The sequence below is a fragment of the Lonchura striata genome, chromosome 10 (assembly GCF_046129695.1).
Source record: "Lonchura striata isolate bLonStr1 chromosome 10, bLonStr1.mat, whole genome shotgun sequence".
In the NCBI taxonomy this organism is placed as follows: Eukaryota; Metazoa; Chordata; class Aves; order Passeriformes; family Estrildidae; genus Lonchura; species Lonchura striata.
Genome location: NC_134612.1, coordinates 17,618,393 through 17,638,345, shown reverse-complemented (window position 1 = coordinate 17,638,345; position 19,953 = coordinate 17,618,393). Strand labels below are relative to the sequence as shown.

The following is a 19,953-nucleotide window of genomic DNA, read 5'->3' as shown; positions in this document are numbered from 1 at the left end:
TAAGAGCTGAAATTCAGCTAAGAGCTGAATTCACCAGAGCTGAAATCACTCCAGAGTTGCTCGCTAGGTTTGCCCGTGCCCAGGAGCTGGCCCAAGGGACCCAGACAGGCTGTGCCTATCAGCCCAGCGCTGTCCGGGACACCTACAGCAGTGGCAGCCGCGGGGCGGATGGACCCCCGAGCCCCAGGCTGCATTAAGGCTGTGTTTTAGAGAAGTGGAAGAGCGTGCTTTCACCACTGGTTATTTCCTATGCCAGTATTGGTCAGTGTGATGAGAAGGGAGCATGGATGGCAAAAAATTACAGAAGTCTTCTGTCCCAATAACAGCACCCTGGCCCTGGGCACCTGCCCTTACTCTCTTCAAATCTGAGAAGAAATTCACCTAAGGAGGCAGAACTTGTCCTCCTCCCCCTCCCCCTCATCTCCCATCCTATCCCCATCCTGGTGGGAACAGCCAACCAGTTGGTGTCCCATGGCTTCTCAGACCCTATCTACCCAGTGCCACACATCCCACAACAGTGGAAGCACCTGTGGATGCCTAGGAGCCCAAGATGACTTTTACTTATGGGCCAGGCTCAGAGCTGAGGCCGTGTCCCTTGTGGTCCCTGCCTCCTCCCTCCATGGAAGCTTTCCCCAAAAAGAGTGCAGGCTCAGAGGTGCCCGTCCCCACTGCTTGGCAGCTGGGCACCTTGTATGGGAACATGCCAGGAGTGCTCAGGGAGGGGAAGGGGCCAGGTCTGGGTCAGCTGATCCTTGCCTTTGTGGGGAGGAAGCTGGGGGCGGGAGGCAGCCCGGGTTTCCCTCTGGGGCAGAGATGGGTACGTTTCACTTCCACCCAGCCCTTGCTGTGTACGACAGAGAACAAGCTGCCGCTGTGGGGAAGCAAGCACGGAGAGCCGGGAGCGACACAGCACACACGGCACAGCACCTCCCGCCTGCCTGGGCAGGGGACACAGCGGCTCAGCATGGCTCCAGGTGCCTCGAAGAAGTCGTGGGGCAGTGTGGAGGTGGCCCTGGCTGACCTCTGTGTCATCCTGCTCTGCTGTGGGCCCATGCTGACCTGCTGCCGCCGGGGTAGGTACAGGAGTGTGGCGGGCTCACTGGCATGGCCATGTAATTTGAAGCTGGTGGAAATGTCTAAGGGCTGAGAGCTTTGTAGTTAAAAATTAGCTCTGGCATCAAGAAGGCAGAAACCCCAAAACTTTTGGGTATGTGCAGCTGAAGCAAAGGACTTGGGAATTCATGGGGCAGAAATGGGATTAAAGGATGGAGAAGGGGACAGGTCCCCAGATCACAGTGCTGACACAGAGCTGTGTTGTAACACAGTGATGGTGGTTGGAGTTTGGTGTTGAGCTTATGGGTTTGCCAGTCGGGTGTGGAGTTTTCTTTCTAGTTCTCATGGCTTCAGTCTGCACCCTTGGGCTACACCTCCTGGTTTGGACTTGATCCTGAGGGATCCAGGATCCTTGCTCTGGGTGAACTTTGTGGGAAGAGGAGAGGTTGAAGGGAAGGTGTGAGTCTGGGCAGGGTGAGTGAGAACTCTGATGAGGCTGTGTCTCCCGTTCCTTCCAGCCCGCTGTTTCTTTGGTGGATTAATGTATTTTTTGCCTTGAGGTTGGGGAGAAGGCTGGGTATCCCTTGGAGCAGATGTTACTTCTGGAGCTGGAAAGATACAGTCAAGCATGTAAACCAAACATCTACTTTCAGAAGTCCTCCAAATGCTTCATTTATTTTTGGCAGTGGCACTAGTAGGAAATAAAGCCCTGAAACTGCCAAATATTTCTTGTTAAACACAAGAAATCCAAAACACGGAAGAAATACCATCTCTCATGTGGACATTGACACAGCCAGTGCCTTCTGTGGGAACTGAGGCACTTCTCTCCTTCCCGCCTCTTGTTTGGTCTCAGACCTCATTTCTCAGCCCAGTTTTCTATCTGATCTTGTATTTATTCACAGAATTTCCAGGTTCCTCTTCTGGTTCCTCTTCTGGTGATGCTGAGGTTATGATTCTATGGTCTCAGGCCAGAGTTGGAGGGATGGGAGGGACTTTGTGTGCAAGCCCTGGGGCTGCTATCGGTGGTGATTTCTGAGAAGGGAAGGCAACTTTCCTTTGACAGAGACTTTTCAGAACTATGGTGGTTTGAATAGCTTGGTCGGGTGACCCACGTGAAAAATGTTTCTTCCCACTTTTCATTGTTCTGAACAGAAATTAATACAACAGCTGTTCTGCTGTGTGGGGCTGGCTGAAGATGGCACACATTGTGTGCCTGGGCTGTGTTTGCAGCATTCCCACCACGCAGGATGGATGAACCCACTGGGATAATGGGCAGGGAAATGGGGTGAAGCAGCAGGGGCTGGTGCTAAAGCAGAGGAGCCTGTGGCTCTGGCTGCCTGGATTCTGTGTTGGGAACAGCCTGGCAAGCCCTGCTGGAACCCCAGGGCCTGGCTGCCCATGCATACATAAGGAGGGGACAGGCACCTGGAAAGGGATGGCACTGTAAGCTCCAGGTTGTTTTTCCCTGTCAGGTGGTCTCAGGCTGGAGATAACAAATACTGTGCCATGGGCAGCCCCTGCCTGCTCTGAGCTCCCTACACAATGCTCACTACAACATTGTGCAGTGGGGAGAGCCAGAGCATCCCAGCAGGCAGCCAGGCATGTGATGGGCTGCACCACAGGACACTGCCCCAGCAGTCAGACGGACACTGTTCCTCTGCTCACTTTCAGAGTCAATCTCAGCTGGAGAGAGGATAACTCAGACATTAAAATACAGCATATATTTAAAAATAATACAACCCCCAAAATCTGTTTTCCCTGGTACAGGTGTTCAGTCTTAATTTTAGGTAGCCCAGAGCACAATTTAGTCTGCTGAAACCATTTCACAGTGCAGTTGCTACCTCTGAGAGCCCCTCCCCAGCCAGTAGCCATAGGTTTGGAATGGGAGAGACATGGACAGATGTACCTGCCCATGTCCCAGAGTGATGATGTGGACTGGGCTTGCATCCCTGGCTCCCACACAAGGGTGTGGTTGTTTCTGAGACCTGTGCCTTCTGTAACCTTGTATCCTTGTATCCTCTCTCCCAAACAGTGACCATCTTCCCAGCAGTGTTAAGTCGCCCTGAAGGTGACAAAGCCACTTTCTTCTGCAATATCTCTATGGAGAAAGACTCTGGTTCAGAGTACAGCCTCAACTGGTACAAGGAGACCCACCACAGCCAAGCCCAGAAAACTGCTGAGATCAGCCGATACAAGCCCATGACGGAGACAGAGAAGTACAGGCTCATCAACCACACTCCTGTCTTTGAGATTGAGATCCTGAACCTCCACCAGAATGACTCGGGCTCCTACTACTGTGGATTGATCACCTTCTATGAGCCCGACAAAGTGATGGAGAGCAATCGGTCCCAGCTGATAGTCACAGGTCAGCCTAGGGGCTGAGCTGAAAGGGATGGGTCCCGAGCCCGTTGTAGCTCCAGGGGTTAAGGCAGGCAGTAACCTGCTGGCAGAGGACCTGTCGTGGGTCAGGAGAGCACAGCCCTGCCCTGTCCCGTCTCCTTTGCACCCTGGAGGAAAAATGGGACTATGACAGCCTACCTGGCACTGAGCCCTTTCTGAGGACAGCCCCCATGTTCCCCTGCTGCCTTTCACAAAGACCATAGAGGCCATGTTACACTCCTGACCTGCTGTTTTGTTGCCCCTTTTTTGAATGCCTATTGCAGCAGCCCCCCAGATAAATGCTACTGACGAGCCAGAGATGGAGGAAGGTAACCCCTCAGAGCACATCAAGGCCATGCTCCTGGGCATCCTCCTGCTGGCTGGAGTGGTTGTGCTGCTGATCTTTGGCTACCTCACCTTCACATACAGGAGAGGAGGTATGATTCCCCTGGAGGCCACGCAAACCCAGTTTGGGACCTGGTGTCACCCAGATGTCTGCAGCTGCCTGGGGTATACGGACTGGTTCAATGTGTTAAACTCAGCTGTGACATACCCCTGTGGAACAGATATCTCCATGCTGGGGGGAGAGGGGTGCTTTGAGCCCCACTTGCCCTTTGTAGAGCCCCCAGACCATGTGCAGTGGCTCTACACCACTCGTTAGTGTTGTGCCTTAATGGTTAACTTGAATCCCTCCAATGCACCTTGCCCAGGTAACTTTGGAGCACCTCACCCTGCTGCAGTACAGGGCATCCCCTCAGACACACCACAGGCACCCAAGGACTCACAGAGAGTTATGCTTCACTCCACTAATCCCAAATTAAACCCTAGACTGTGGGCTGGTGTTTCACTTGTCTTTGTAATGCTCTGGGTGTTAGACCCTATGGACAAGGAGGACGTGTGGTGAAAAATTGTGGTGTGCTCTTTGGTGGGGCTGGGCCGGCTTACATGGCGTGCAAACCTCCTCTAACCAAGTGTGTTATTTTGCAGATGTGCAGAAACCACCAAGTGAAAACATGCCAGAGGTGAGTTTTCTGCCTCTGTCACCCTGCTGTGCTGCAGGAGAGCACCGTGGCATTGCTGGGGCAAGGAGGGTGCTGAGCCTTCCTTTATCAGCTCTTCACAAGCGTCTCACTTCTTCTGTCTTCTCTGTGGCTGCTTGATCTTTTCTACACAGCTACAACTGCTTTTCTGCACATGCAGAAGCACACAGCCCCATCACAAAATCAAACAATCCAAGATAGGATGTGACTCTCTAATCCAATTCTTCTTCTAAGAAGGCTTATCTTTGACAGTGGGTTGTGTTGCTGTAGAAAATGGGAGGATGTTCCCCTCAGATATATCAAGTTGAAATTTATTTCGCTGCAGCTGGTGCCTGTTTTCCTCTCTGTTTAGCCAGGCACCTCTAGGAGGGATCTGTTTCCATCTTCTCTCCTACCCCATTCATTAGGTGGCTGAAGGCAGTGAGTAGGTTGCCCTTTGCTCTCTCCTCTCTGGGCTGAGCAAAGTCAGCCCTAGGCTCTTCTCCTGCACACTATGCCACCTTGGAGCCCAATGGAGAGGTGGGAAAGGGGCTCCTAGCACAGCCCTGCCTTCCATGGCAGGGTAGGCAGAGAGTCCAGCCTGCCTGCCGAGGCAGAGAGCTGAGACCCCAAGGCTCATGATGTGGTTCCTCTGTGCATGTTCTACCCCAGGTCTGTGCATCTTTCTGCTGTGCATCACTCTCACCCTCCCAGGATGCTTCAGAGCTGATTTTGGCACTTGCTGTAAGAAGTGTACCAGGGCTTTTGCTGGGGATGGTGGGTACCTCTGGATGTTGAACCACCACGATGGGGTTACCTTGCAGAAGGAAGACAAGCTCCCTGTGGTGTCCATATCCACTGTGGATTATGGTGTGCTGGAGTTTCAGAGGGACCAGAGCAGCCCAGTGCCCCCCAAGACTCAGCCGGTTGAGCAGACTGAATACGCCACCATCATCTTCCCTGAGGAGAAACCTGTCACGCCGGAGCGCGGCAAGAAGCACTTGGATGAGAGGACTCGACAGCTGCCATCACTGCCCTGCTGAGGGTCAGGGTCCCTCCTCACCAGGGTGTGAGCATGAACAGACTGCCCCAGCCCCTCACTCTGGGAAAATCCAGCGTATCAGGACTAAAGCAACAGAGATGCTGCTGCTGGAGTCAATATTGAGCAGTCCTGGCCACAGTCTTATTGTGGCTATGGGGTGGGTACCACAGGATGAGAAAGGTCCCTGCTGTGCTTCATGTGCTGCCTCTTCACTCAGGACAGGGAGAATGGGCTGAGGCAGAGCAGTGATGCCAACAGGTCTGTCCCAAAGGTGATTTACAGTATGCCTCAGAATTCTACCTCTACCCAGTGCTCTCTGGAGTGGCCATGCTGCTTCCCTGCCCCTGGTCTGAACCAGCTATCAAAGCATGACTGTTGAAGAAAGTGCTGGAGGTCAGAACTGGAGTGAATCCTGTGAGATGCTGCTCACTGGAGCCCAAGGCTTCTTGCAAGCTTCTTGCTCGGAGCAGAGGCTGCCCTATGTACTTCTATTCAGGAACCCCTGGGAAGCAGGCAGCTGGTCTTCTGCTTGTCTCCAGGCATTTTCCTCCTCTGCACGAGAGGTAATCTACCCCCGTGTCCCTCCCTCCCCAGGTGGGAGTCAGATATGGCCATGGAGGTGAATAAAGAGTTTTGTAGCCGAGGCGTTTGTTGACTCGCGATAGCAAATGCGTGGGCAGCAACAAACGGCTCTTGCAGTGCAGGGCAGAGCTGGGAGGTGGCAGCATCTGTTGTGGTTCCCCAGCTCTCCGTGACATATGCAAGCTGCTCTTCCACAGACCTGCTCTTAGGAATTTAGAGAGGTCGGTGCTCATTTTCTCCTTGCCCCTGTCTGAGCTGGTCACCCAGGCATGGCTGCAACCCAACATTCACCCTTTATCAGGCTTGTCTTGGGGCACTCACCCACTCCATGGGAATGAGAATCCCTGCTGTGCCAGGGGTCTGGCTGCCATCAGCCAGGGCAAAGCTCATACTGTGGTGCTCAGTGCAGCTTTTTTGGCTTCAAACTTCTACTTTCTCTCTTGAAAGAGATGTGCTACCTGCCAGAAACCAGAGCGGAAAGAAGTGACAGATGCTTGAGAGAGGAGAAACCCCAGTAAGGAGTGGCTCTGGAGGTAGCAGAGGCTTGCCAGGAGAGTGTGAAACTCAGTGAAAACTGAGAAGAGTCACTTGCATCTCACACTTTGGCAGCACTGTCAGCAGGTTTCTTCCTCCCTTACCCCCAGTAAAACCAGCTCAGCCTTGTGGGAGCAAACCTGGGCATTGGGGGAAGGGGTGAGGCAAGCCAGGCACCATATCTTGTACTCTGTGGGGACTGGAAAGTCCAGAAGAAACTTCCAGATGGGACTAGATGGGATAAATATCCATTTGGGATAGCTTGCCCCTTTCTTCAGGGTAGGACAATGGATGTAGTGTCCCCTTTGGTCCCCAGTGCTGCTGAAGGCTCCCAGTAGCCTCCATAGGCAGTGCCATAACTGCCCATAGCTCACACAACTCATGCCAGTTCACGGTTCAGTCCACTGGGGCTTTTTGCCAGCAGCAGCCCTGCTCTTTGCCCCAGCAGCTCTGACAGAGACCTGCTGTGGCCAGCAGGGCCCAGAAAATGAGGCAGGAGGCAGCTGCAGTGGGAAAGTGGGAGCTCAGTCAGCACTTTTGCTTTCCTGTCAGCCACGACACTGACATAGCTGAGAGGGTGGACCCTGCTTCATATTTTCCATCCTACCTCTTAGGCAGCAGAGGTGCCAGATCTTCAGCACTTCCTGCACTCCCTAGCTGCAGCTATGACTCCTCCAGGTGCAGTTGGGGTGAGGCCTTTCCTCTCTGGTTGGATGGTGGTCTGCAGCTGACAGAGGCTCCCAAGCCATCCAGTGGGGTTGGAGGTGTAGCAAAAGCATCTCCCACTGCCTTTTGGGATGGGAGAGCATCCAGTCTGCAGCAGTGCCTGTGCTCCTCCATTCCCCATCAGCCTGGCTGCAATGCTGCCCATTGCAGAGAGGAAGGCTGGGGGCTCAAGATGCATGGGATGAGTGCTGGGGATGCTCCAGGCTGCCAGACACCATCTCCCATCTCTGCTTGGAGCACAGGATGGCCAGCACTAACAGACATGAGCTATACTCCCCTGCACCTGACATGGCACTGGCTGTGCTGGCTGAGCATCCCCAGACCAAGCAGTGCCCTGAGGTGGGTGTCAGGCCCCACACCCCAGTATCCTTCCTGGGAATGGGGAGTTGAGTGTGTTTGTGTGCAGAGCTCTTCATGCACACATGTGCAAGCACACACGAATGCTCATGAACACACAGATGTGTGAGCAAGTTACCAGACAAATTTGTGTGCGCATCCAAAAATTTGCACAGCTACTGTACCAAATACCACCCCCCTCATAGACACACATCCCCTCAAGCCCCCCATCCCTGTGCCACAGCTCCTGCTGTGCTGGGACCCAGGACCAGCCAAGGGGGAGGCTGTGGGTGCTGGAGCTGTGGCATTTCCTGTACAGTCTGGTCTGGCAGTTAAAGCAGCTGCTTCCGACCGCAGTCACCCAGCCCTCCCTCGAGGAGTGGCTGCCACCACCTCAGTGCCAAAATGCTTCGTCAGTCCCCTGAGACCACGCACCAGCTGAGACCTCTGGAGAGCCTCACCCTGGTCCCACACTAGGGTCTTGATGAGGGATGGCCGGAGCCCTCTGGGAGACTTCAGAGACCTGGGACTGGTTCCTGTCAGCATCTGCAGAAAGCTGGATGAGAGGCAACATGCCTGAGCTATACCTAAGCAAGCAAAAACCTACTACATGGTGCTTGAGAGCCAGCCTGGCTCCTTATGCACCCCAGCCTTGATTAAAGGTGTTGGAAACAACATGTGTGAAAGCATCTCTTCAAGAAACCTGACCTTATAAACCATGTCTTGGGAAAACTGGACAGGCAGATGAAGATGGAAAGGAAATCCTTTCCTGCACTTTGCAGCTGTGTCTTTGAGGAGAGCTGTGCCATAGAGCAGCAAAGCACCATTCCTGAACACCAGGGCATTGCAGATGTTGAGGGGAGAAGGGGTGGTCAGGCTGCAGGACAGCAGGGTCAGTTTCAAGTGAGCACGGTCCTGGGCACTGGGATGTCTCAGAGGTTTTTGATTAGGACAGTTTGGACTGGAGGTGATGCATCAGGTGTGTGGTTATTTGTCCACTGGGTTAATGAGATGGCTTATGGGTGGGACTGGTATCTCAGGAACTGTGGTGTGGGAGCATTGCCATGGACTTGACTATCTGGGAAAGTGACTGTTGTTCCTGAAAGAGAAAGGCTGGAGGTGCTGTGGTTGGTGGTGGGAAGGGTGGGCTGCTGTGCAGGCTGCCTGGACCCCTAACCATGGCTCTGGTGTGTCCTGAGGGGTCTGGGTCCAAACCATCTCCTCCATCCTATTCCACCGAGAGTCTCACCCCTCACCCTACCTGTCACTGAGCTGTTGCAGCCTTATAGAGTATCTGTGTTTCCTCCTACACCCTCATTCTGCTTTCTCTAGTTTTGCTTTGAGCTGTCTCCAGAGTTTCTTCTCCCCTCTCTGCTTCCCTTTGGTGGGATGTGATGCTCAATGAGGGAGATGACAGTCCAGATCCTGGTGCATGGGGCTTGAAGGGCCAGGCAGGAGCCCTGTGCCTGCCTGCTCCTCTGTCCCAAGACCAAACCCACTGCCCATGGCACTGGCACAGAGCCTTGGAGGGGGTCCTTATGCCTGGAAGCTCGCTCCTTATGCCTGGAAGGACCATCACTGGACAAGGAGCCTAAACCCATGTGGGGTGATGCCTGCCCATATCTTCACATCCATTAGCCCCCTTAAATCTCTTTCCATTGCTCAGCATCCCTCTCCATGTGAGAAGTCCAGGATGATGGGGCAGTGTGCCCTCTCTATAGTCCAGCTTGGGCATAGCCCCCTTTCCAGAGGAACTGATCCTCCTCTCCTCAAATCAACCCTTAGACAGGTGGACCCTTCTGCTCCAAGGGTTCAGCATAGAAGGGAATCTGTAGCTACTGCTTGTCCCTAGAGCTGGTGGGTTTCACCATGACAGGGTGGCAACCATTCATTGTCAAATGCATTAAGGTTGGAGGGGGACTGAGGCACAGAGACCTGCCATGGAGCCATGTCCCAGGAGGATATGAATTCACCATCAGCTTCATGGAAGCAGAAAAAAGAGGATCTAGGAAATTCTAGAAGAGTCAACCTGCCTCAGTAACCAGAAAAACTGCTGGAACAAATTAACACCAAGTGGCAAACACTGACAGGGCAGTGCTGGGGATGAGAACACAGATTTAGCAGGAACTTGTGTCAAACTATCCTCATTTTCTCTTCATTAGGGTGACAGACTGGGTACCACAGGGAAAGCGTGAGTGATGCTATCTTTGTGCTGCCTTACATTACATTCTCATAAGTAAATGAGGAAATGGGAAATTCTGCTTTTGTGGGTGGATGGATTCTCAAGAAGCTCTATGCCATGAGCAATTATCAATAGCTTGTACAGCAGACACATCCAACAGAGATTTTCTGGGGAAGCCAGGCTCACATGAAAGCAAGATGCTATTGAAAGAGGGTGTAGGGGCTGTTTGGGTGGGGGTTTAGGAATCGAATTCACCCTGATGACCTGGAGAAAAGAGCAAAAATTTCCTGAAAGAATGACTGATGGAAAAGAATTGGGTATGTTCAGCACAGGAAAAAAATGAGGGAAGTCTTCAGAAGGGGAAAAAGCCTCAGTATGAAGCAAGCAGTGAGAAGTGTTTAGCGTTCTGCCCTGTTGCTTAGATGTCAGCTCATCTGTCCTGTAAACCTCGATGTGCTCATGGACACAGCATCCCCACTGCTGAGGGCATGTTCCTTTCTCCAGTCCTGCATGAGGTTGAATGCCCCTTTCTGCCCCTTCCAGGGACTCCTGGCAGGATGGGCCAGGGTATGGGGTGACCCATGCCAAAGGAAGGGATGGATGTCCCAGCAGGAATGGGGCACATGTGGGCCAAGGAGATTCCTCATGAGCAATGTGGGCACTTTGTCCCTTGGCTGGAAGAGTGGGGGATATAGAGGCTGACACATAGTGAGAGATGAAGAGGAGGAGAAAGAACTTTGGGAAACCTTCCTGAACACACAGAGGCGGCTCACCCAGGGGTGGGAGCTCAAGTCAAAAATAAATTCGTGCTGTGCAAAAGCAGCAGGGAAATTACCACCCAGGCTGCACCTTGTGTGCTTCCTTCACTCATCCCACGGAGAAGCCATGACCAGTGTGCTGGAGTGAAGAGGATTGGCAGGGTCTGACCCTGGCAAGGGCTGCCAGCCCAACGATGTCATGCTGTGTGCAGGACACAGCTTGTCCCCACTGTTGCTGAGGCGGGGCTGTAGGGAGATCCTGTAGGAACAGCTTTTGTTTCCAGGCAGGTACTGATAAGCAGCAAGGTGCTTGGGCAGAGCCAGGAGATGTGTGTGAAATGGAACAGGATGTTGAAGCAATTTTGTTTCTGTGGGTTTTTCTAGGAAAGTCCCCTTAGTAAAAGCAAGTCAAAAGCTTTAATAGAGGGACCAGCACTCGGCTGTCTCAGAGATGACTATGAGGGCTCAGCACACTGTGGGTCGTGATTTGAGTTGTGTTGCCATGACGTAACAGGGCACTGGTTTCCATCACAGCCAGGTTTTGAAGGCAGGGACCCGTTCCCACATGAGGAACCAGGTATGCCCCTGTATTCCCACTGAGCAATGTGCCAAAGGGGCAGTGTTTTGGCCCCTGGGGTGGGAAGTGTGGGGAGTGGTGCCTGTCCTGTGGGGAGAATCCCTCTGCCCTGTGTCAGCGGCCTTGAGGAGGAAGAGCTGGACTCAAACCACAGATCCTTGTTTGGGTGAATATGAGAGTGTCCCCAAGGGGCTTCTCCTCCTCAAAATAGCTGGAGGTGTTCAACACAAGCATGCCCAAATGTAAAGGGAAGGTCTTTCTTGCATTCAACCCCACTAGGGTAAATCTTAGACAATAACACAGAAGGGGTCAAGAGAACAGGCAGATGCTGCAGGGTGGGGGCTCCATCCTGGTCACCCTGCTGCTGGCTGGGTCTCCATGCCATGCTTGGCCATGGTGCCAGCTGTGAGGCCAACCCTTTCCCTACTTAGCTCCCACCTTCTGCACCATGAGATTTGCAGCCCTGAAGACCCCTTTGTGGCAGGATACATGAAGGGGTCTTCTATAATGAACCTATAGACGTGGTGGCCCCAGGGAAAGGAATGAGAGGAGGCCAGAACAATCTGCTGCTTCATCTCTTCCTCCTCATGCACCAGCCCTGAGCCAGGGATGTCCCCCAGCCTCATTCTGTGAACATTGAAAACACTGGTGGGATGATCCCTCCTTCACTGTCCTGCTTGTAGTTCACTGCCCCAGCCCAAGCAGGACCCAATGAACCCATGACAGGGGTCTTGGCAAAAGGGTGGCTCAGGGTCTATCCATTGGTTAGAGCTTTCTTCATAAGCCTCCTGAAGACCTTGTCTTGGCTTGCCTGCTTCCAAGCACTTTCTGTCCTTCCAGTCCTGCTCCAGATGATGGTATCAAGGTATAATCGAGAGTGGAAGGAACCTCAAAGAAGGAAAATGTGGAATCTGAAGGTTTGCTCTGCCCTGGGATCTCCTGGTGTCTCCTGGCTCTTCTCTCACAGGAGGGGCAGTGCAGGTTGTGAAGGTGTTACAGGGCTCTCAGTAAAAACCACTTACTGGGTTTTCCCTTCCAGCAGCAAAGATTAGAGCCTCCCTGCCAGGCTGTGGTTCCTGAGATTTACCTACATGGACTGCCTGGAGTTAAACCTGCCTTATCAAGTTCTTTCTCAAACTCAAGCCCTGTTATCATTTGGCATCTTATCTAACCTGTTTTCTTTCCATGGGATTCGTCCTGGATTACTCTCCATGGGATTTCCTGTGAGCTGGGAGGCAGAGGGCTGCAGGCGGCCCCAGCCCTGCTGTTTATACCTTGCCTGGGTGCTCTCAGCTCAGAGCACACTTCATCTCTTTTGGTTTTACGTACCCTGCTATCCTCCCCAACTTTCCACCCTGAAGTTTCATGTTAGGCCTTTTTCTGCCCAAATTGACTGAAAATTAGTAAAAATAGCCCATGGTTGGTGGCAGCTATTGAGAGAGATAAGGTTATCTGGAGTTTTATCAGCTGCTGAGTCCTGCATTTTCAATGGGTTTCACTTTCATTATTCCTAAGCTGGGCAAATCTCTCTAAATTCTCCCCACTGCCATGAATGTGATGGGCATGGCAGCCTGGCAGGGAGTTTTTTTTCCAGTCCTTCTGCCTATGGACAGAGGAGCATTGTGGCTTTCCAAGGTCAGGGGTTCATGTATATATATTGAGGAAACACACCTTGTCCTCGCCTTATGGGACATTTCACCTGGCCAAGACCTGGTGCAGTGTCAGCAGAGACTGTTGACCCAGAGATTGGGCTGGGGTGGTGCTGCTTGTGCAAGAGCAAAGGTTCCCCTCTCCAAGCACAAAAACATTGTACGAAGAGGAAAAGTATAGGGAAAAGGCAGTTGCATATGTGCATTCAGGAGCTGCAACCTTGACTTTCAAGCTTGGTCACTACCCTATTCCCAGCTTCAAGTTGAACTATGACCACGTGGCAGAGCATTTTTGCAGTGAAGATGGAAGAAATGCACATAACAGATCCGTGGACACTTCAGGAGGATGATGCTCTGCAGGTGCAAGCCTGCAGGCCTGGCTGGAAGGAGTTTGTGCAGCGTCATGCTCTTGGGAGGTAAGGAGCTGCTGACAGTCCTTGTTGGAGTGGGATCAGGGTTGATGAGTTGCCATGTGGACCTTATCCTTTTTCAAAATTTGTTTGCAGGAAACAGGTTTTTGAGCAAAAGGGAGAGTTTGGAGGTGGATGAGGCTGCAAAGGGCTTCTTCATTTTTATTTGAATCTCAGTGGCTTAATGCCAAACTGGAAAATATGACATTTGGAGAGAATAGTTCAGCAGGTCCAAAGGGCAGCTGCTATTTGGCCAGAATTTCTCCATGTTGTTGTCAAGATGAAAAGAGCTCCTTCAGCAAATAGGGGGAGTTATACCTCACTAGAACCAAATCTTCTGGGTTTGCACTCACCAGGGTGAGGAAAGGGAGAACCACTGCATGCTGGGACATGGGGTGATGCCTCAGCAGCTGCTGCACCTGCACCAGGCTGCAGGGCCTTGGGCAGAGAGAGGCTGTGGCTCTGCACTGCTCATGAAAAGCCCCATCCCAAACATTTCCACCCTGAGCATTGTTCAGACACCCTGCTTGAGTGGCAGCAAATGGAGACTCCCATGCAGATTGTGCAAGATGAAGAGCTGTGAGCTGCACACCTTTTGGCTCCTCAAGATATCTCTTCACCTGCCCTGCACCCTCCACCCACGCCTTCCTTCTATTTTGCTTCTTTTTATTGTCTTACCCAGACTTGGGCTCGATGCTGGCTTTTCACTGAGCTGTGATGAGCCAGCACGGGTGAGGGGCTGGAGTCCCAAATGGGGACCTGATGCTTCCCACTCCAAGGGCCCCTGCTTTTGGCAGTGGGCCAGGATCCCAAAAGACAGCCTGGCTTCTGAAATCTTTAATGCTGGGGTCAGCCCTCAGCTCACATCTATGGTGAACTTCCCAGACTGGCATCATGCTGTTAGGGTGGGGACAGCTTGGTTTAAAGCTTGCATGAGTGAAGTTAGTCCATAGTCTGTGTTAACCCTCGTCCCTACTGACTGTGCCAAAAGCCTCTAACTCAGCATGGGGCACCTGTGGTGAGCTGGTCTCCTCTTTGCCCTGACAGGTTTCAGTGTTCCCAGTGCTTTTGTAGCTGGTCTTCTGCCAAGGTGCACATCCTGTTCCACATGTGCCACTGCCAAGGCTGGGGCACGGTATTGATGCGAATCTTTCGCCAGAAATGCAGGCGCTGCCCTAACTCCCAGCTGGAGGATCCTGACTTCAGCCTGGACACCGTGGAGACAATTCTGCACAACCTGGTGATAAAGATCCTCCAGCATTTCTACAAGAAGCCTGTCCAGCCCTCTGACCTCCTGGAAGTGGTGGTGGATACACCGGTGACGGGCCCGCACGACCGTGCCCACTGCGAGGCCTGCGGGCTCGGCATTTGCAGCAGGGCACAGCGGGCCCTGGCTCTGGATGCCTGGAAGCCCCTGAGGGATGAGGACAAGGCCAGGATGCACAGCATCGAGTCAGGGCTGGCCTGGCCATCAGGAGTCTGGAAGTCCTTAAAAAATGAGGAGGAGGCCGGAATCCATTGCACGGAATCATGGCCATCCCTGGGATCAGATGACTGCAAGCCCTTGTTTGGTGTGGGCAAGGCCAGGACCCATCACACTAAGTTGCAGTCAGCCCCAGCATGGGTTGCCTGGAATACAAACGTGTCCAGGACCTCTCAGACCTTGAATCACCAGGGCTTAAGGCCCCGTGAAGCCTCGACCCACCACCCCTCATCCTCCAACAGCAACTTCTCCTGGAAGTGGTGCTGCTGCATCAGCAGCTCTTTGCTCTGTGTTTTGGCACTGATCGTCTTCATTGTGCTTTATTTTACCATTATGTAGAGGGACCTGGGGATCACAAAGAGGAATCAGGAGACCAGAGAAGCTGATGAACTGTCTGGAAAATTGGGTACTCAAGATCAGCCCTTGCTCTTGGCTCAGCAAGCTCCCCAGCTCCTGGTGGCATGCCAACACATTGGGGTGCCTCAGCCAGGCACCTTGTCCCACAGCCTCTGGAAGACTGATGGGTCTGGTGGATTCTTATGGGACATATTCTATATGAGGATGAATCTCCCAGCTACCTCATGCACAGGATTAGGTTTATTACTTGCAAGAATAAAACAATACCCTTCTCCTCAGCCCAAAAATGCATTTGTGCTTTTTAATTTCTCAAAAGCCTTTTCTAGGTGTGTGTGGGCATCTCGAAGGGAAGCTTGGGGCTGTTTTTATCTACCAGCAGAGCTCTGCTTCCAGGGAGGCACGTGCTCAGTCTGCCCTACCTTTGCCCAGCTGTCTGGGTACCCTGCAGAGGGGGCAAAGGGTGCCAAACTTGGCAAGTGCAAGAAGGCTGTGGCAGCAAGTCCAAAGTCTATGCCCCAATTATGCAGAAATTGCAAGTATTGGGCTACAGGGTCTGGGCAAAGGTGAAGATGCAGACTCTTGCCTTCTGCTACTTCACCTTGCTGGGCTTTAGGGACCTGGTGGGTGTCATAAAGTTGAGAGGAAATGTGCTGTCCCCATGCAGCCTAACATCTTGACTCTTACCTTCCTTGCAGGGGAGCTGGGCTCCTGCAGAACTTACCTGTGGGCACAGCATGTCCTGTGGCCACAGCTGATTTCAGCTGCGAAGGAGATAATTTTCATCTTTTTAGCTGTTACTACACTGTACTTTGGTTTTAATATGGGAATAATCATGTTGATAGCACACTGATGTTTTAGTAGTTGCAAGTAGTGCTTACTCAAAGTCAAGGACTTTTCTGTTTCCTGTGCTCTGCCAGTGGAGCAGGTGCATAAGGAGCTGGGAGGGAGCACGGCCATGACAGCTGACCAGAACTGGCCCAAGGGACTTTCCACACCATAGATCATCGGGCTCAGTGGATAAACTGGAGAAGTGGGCTGGGAGGGGCTGATTGCTCTGGGGAATGGGCTGGGCATCGGTCAGAGGGTGGTGAACAATTGTATTGTATGTCTCTTATCTTTATTATGTCTCTATCTCTCTGTTAATGATTGTTGTTATTATTAATATTTACTTTGTTTCAATTATTGAACTGTTCTTATCTCAACTCACAAACTATTTTCCAATTCTCCTTCCCAAACTGCTGGGGCAGGGTGGTTTGACTCAGTGAGAGGCTGTACTGTACTTAGTTGCTGACTGAGCTTAAACCACAGCAACTTGAATAAACTTTTGAAATAGCCTGTAGCCTATACATCACAAGCCTCAAACACAACCATGGTTACCAAGGTCTGTCTTCTCCAGGATCCTGGGGTGAGCAAATGGTGGGGGGGGGGGGGGGGGGGGGGCATGGTGTGCCCTGTGAGAGAGAGCATTGTGAGGGCTGTCACCTGGGAGTGCACTGGGGACATCACGGATGCCATGGGAAATCAGTGTCCACGGGGCCACAGGAGAATTCAGGAGATGCAACCATTCCCTGGGGAAGCGAGGTGCCAGTGATGAGCATGCAGTCACCGGCTCACTGCTGAACCCTAGATGGAAAGGTTTAGGAGCAATTTAAGAGGCAGCACCCCTTGGTGTGCTTGCAACATTCTCATCATGGCTTTTGTTTTCATTTGATACCTCTCAGAGAGGCTGGCCAGTGATCCTGGCTGGTGAATGACTTCTATTAACTCCATCAACTTCCTGGCTCACTCTGCTTCAGTGGCCCCAGGCACCTGCTTCGCTAGGATGCTGATTGCTGGTGTTAAGTGGGGGTTTCTAACACATTCATGGCTCCCTCTTCTTTGCTGTTTTCTTTGTGATTCATTGCCTGTGTGATGGAGGAGCTGAAACACAGACACCAGGGGACATGCTGCTTACCTGAGTAGAAAAAGCTGAATTGAACAACCCCCAAACTACTTCAGGTACTGAAATTGATTTTAGGCCTGTCTATCAAATTAGGCCAACAAGGAGCAGAACCACTGAGGTAGCTGTATCCATCCTCTCCTGGCTTTGCAAATTATTTGATCCTGAAGATGGGTATGATATCAAAGATTTTGTGACAGAATTAGTCGAAGAATGATGGACTGAAGGGAAAAAAACCAAACAAACTCACTGTGGCTCACACAACATCAATCCCTGGCTGTGCAGCTTCCCAGGTGCTATCCTCTCCTCCCTGCAGTATTCTGAAGAGCCTTTTATGGTACTTTTTCTGCTACGGTAAGGTTCATCTTTATTCTCAGCTAGGCAACCTGCAGGCTATTGGTTAAAAAAAAAATATAACAAGAAAACGCTGTGTGGTCCAGACGCCGTGTGGATTTGGTTTCTCAAGCGCTCTAATCTACTTTTATCCCACCAACCCTTCCCTTCGCCAGCGCCTTCTCTCCGCATCCTCAGCAGCCCTGGCCACGGAGCCACCAGATGGAGCTGCAGATCTCCGCACTGCCCTGGGAACCAGCGGCACCAGTGACCCGCCAGCACTGGGACGGGACGGCGCTCCCCACATGGGGGATGCCCTCCCTCCTATTTCTGTGGCCAGCCGCTGCCCTGTGGCGTGGTCCCCCCAAAGCCCACGTACGTGGGGATTGTTCTGTGGGTTCTGCCTCTCACGCGTGCCTCTGCTGCGGCTCTGCCGGGGCTGTGCTCGGATGAGGCTGATGCTGCAGCCCGGACCAGCTTCCTTCCCTCCTGCGCTGGGAGCAGGAGCTCCCTCCCTGCCAGCAAAGATATGGCCAAGTTTCTCGCTGCCATTGCCCACAGCCCTCTTCCTTCCATGCTGAGGTTTTCCCAGCCCATTACCATGTCTGGGTGTCACCCTATTCTTTTGAGAGTTTTAAAGTTTTTCTAAAGGTTCCTATCCCTTCTGATATTTACATATTTCAATTGAGTTTTCTCACACACTGTTCATGTAAATAATAATTGTTTTGCATTCTTCTTTGTGAGTGGAGAGAATTGATAGACTGTTAGTTTGACCGGTGTAGTTGGAGAGGTAGCAGTTTCACCCTTCAATCCACTATAATTTTTGCTATTGTATATATAGTGGAGTCAGAAAATAGTTTGCTTTTTTGGGTTCTTTGTCTTTACTTTTACATCTAGCCTGCTTCTGTGAGTTATTTTGTGTCACAGTGTGACATCTGGGCTGTCTGCCACCTCCCCAGCCACCCAGCTGCTGAGTGGGAACTCCCTCATCTCTGCCTGAGATGTCAACTCTGGTGGAGACTACATCCCTGCAGGAGTCCTTGTTTTCCTGCTTGAGTCTCTCTGCTCTTATACAAGGGCAGACCCACCTCTTGCTCCCCTGCAAGGTTTTACATACCTCCTGTGCTCCCCCTTCCATGGCCTTGTGTGAATATGCTCCTTTTCCCCTGGTCGCATCCTTGCTGCTGCCTTCTTGCCTGCCTGTGTCCTCATCCTGTGCAAGCATGTCCCCTCCCTCATGCAGCCCCTTCATCTCCCCCCCAGTACTGAGAGCCACCTGTGCATACATGGGCTTCTCAGCCATGGCCTCATTTTTGGGGTCTTTTCCAGGATACCCCTTTCTAAACATGCAGCTCTGACCATTATTAGTTTATTAGCAAACTGCCTTCAAAATTCTGCTTTCTGTGACTTTTGAGTTCAGAACAAGCACTTCTGGCCTGGTCAGGCCCCCAGCTGTCATGGGAGCAGCAAGCCCATCCCAGGGGACGAGGGGAGAAGGATGCTCTCTCTGTGGGTTCTGTGCAGGTCCTGTCTGCCCCCCAGTCTGTTTGAGATTGGGCTCTGCTACAGCCAGCTCTCAGCTCATGCCTGGCACTCACAGCCAGGGACAGCAAAACTTCACCCAAAGATGTTTTGCTGGCTTTTCAGCACAGCCAGACTGATAAATAGCTGTCTCCACGCCTGTCTCCCTGGAGAGAAGCTCTCACCACTCTGGCAGGTTGCGAGGTGCCAGAAATGCAAAGCCCGTTGTTGGTGTCACTTTTCTCCTCGGCTGCCTGTTCCCAGCCCAGCCTGCAGCCACCGCAGTGCCCGTGGGTCACTCGGGGCTGCACTCCATGACCAGGGGCGAGGGCTGGGCTGGGTTGGGCTTTCCCGGCAAAGCTATTGACGGGAGTGGGGGAGAATCTGTATTCACCAGTGATCTGTTCAAGGCCAGTAATTTTTTTTAATGTGCCCCAGGGCTGTCTAGGCTCAAATCCTACAGATGATGGTTTAATGCTCAGGGGACCAGGCCTTTATTTTGCTTTTTCTCTCTCCTTTACTCCCATGATGTCTCTGGAAATGTTAGCAGACCTGTGAGCCAGCCAGACCCACTGCCCTCCTCCCTGCCATCAACACAGAGGAGCCTGGTGCTGTTTTTCAGTTCTGTGCCATAGGAAAATAGGGATCAATAACCCAGCTCCCAGCCCTGGATCCAGGAACATGGGAGGAAACAATCTCCATTATTTTAAGCTCCCTCCAGAGTGGGGATTCTCACAATCTCTGATGCAGTGGTGTCTGACAGAGTTTTGTCCCTGCCTCAGCTCACATCTGAGCTCACTGCACGTCCTCTGCTGTGAGGACATGCTCTTTCAATCCAACAATAGTGGGAATGGGCTGATTTTTCACACCTTTTAAAGCAAAAGTCACATACCTCATATTTTTTCCTCATGTCAATTGAACTCAGGCTTAATTGCTATTCTCAGCAAACAGGTTGCTGCCCTCTGCTCCTGCCACTACCCTCATCTTCAGTGATGTGCTAAGGCCATAAATAATTAAAGGCAGCATCTCCTTTGTCACCCTTTTTTTGTGATTTGTATTCAGGGGCTGCTCAG

The 19,953-nt window shown here is 52.1% G+C and overlaps 1 protein-coding gene across 1 annotated transcript; it reads left to right on the top strand.

The window, feature by feature from the left end:
* Positions 1-964: 964 nt before the first annotated feature.
* On the top strand, positions 965-5,494 carry LOC144246791 (programmed cell death protein 1-like). Its single transcript, XM_077785554.1, has 5 exons — positions 965-1,073; positions 3,086-3,418; positions 3,717-3,869; positions 4,420-4,454; positions 5,276-5,494. The coding sequence occupies exons 1-5, from the start codon at positions 965-967 to the stop codon at positions 5,492-5,494; spliced, it is 849 nt and encodes a 282-aa protein (XP_077641680.1).
* The last annotated feature ends 14,459 nt before the right edge of the window (positions 5,495-19,953 follow it).

Excerpts from the sequence above, each read along its gene's own strand:
- LOC144246791 (XM_077785554.1), top strand. The coding sequence starts at position 965 with ATGGCTCCAGGTGCCTCGAAGAAGTCGTGGGGCAGTGTGGAGGTGGCC. Across the intron at positions 3,870-4,419 it reads CTTCACATACAGGAGAGGAG|ATGTGCAGAAACCACCAAGT; the intron begins GTATGATTCCCC and ends GTTATTTTGCAG. Across the intron at positions 4,455-5,275 it reads CAAGTGAAAACATGCCAGAG|AAGGAAGACAAGCTCCCTGT; the intron begins GTGAGTTTTCTG and ends GTTACCTTGCAG.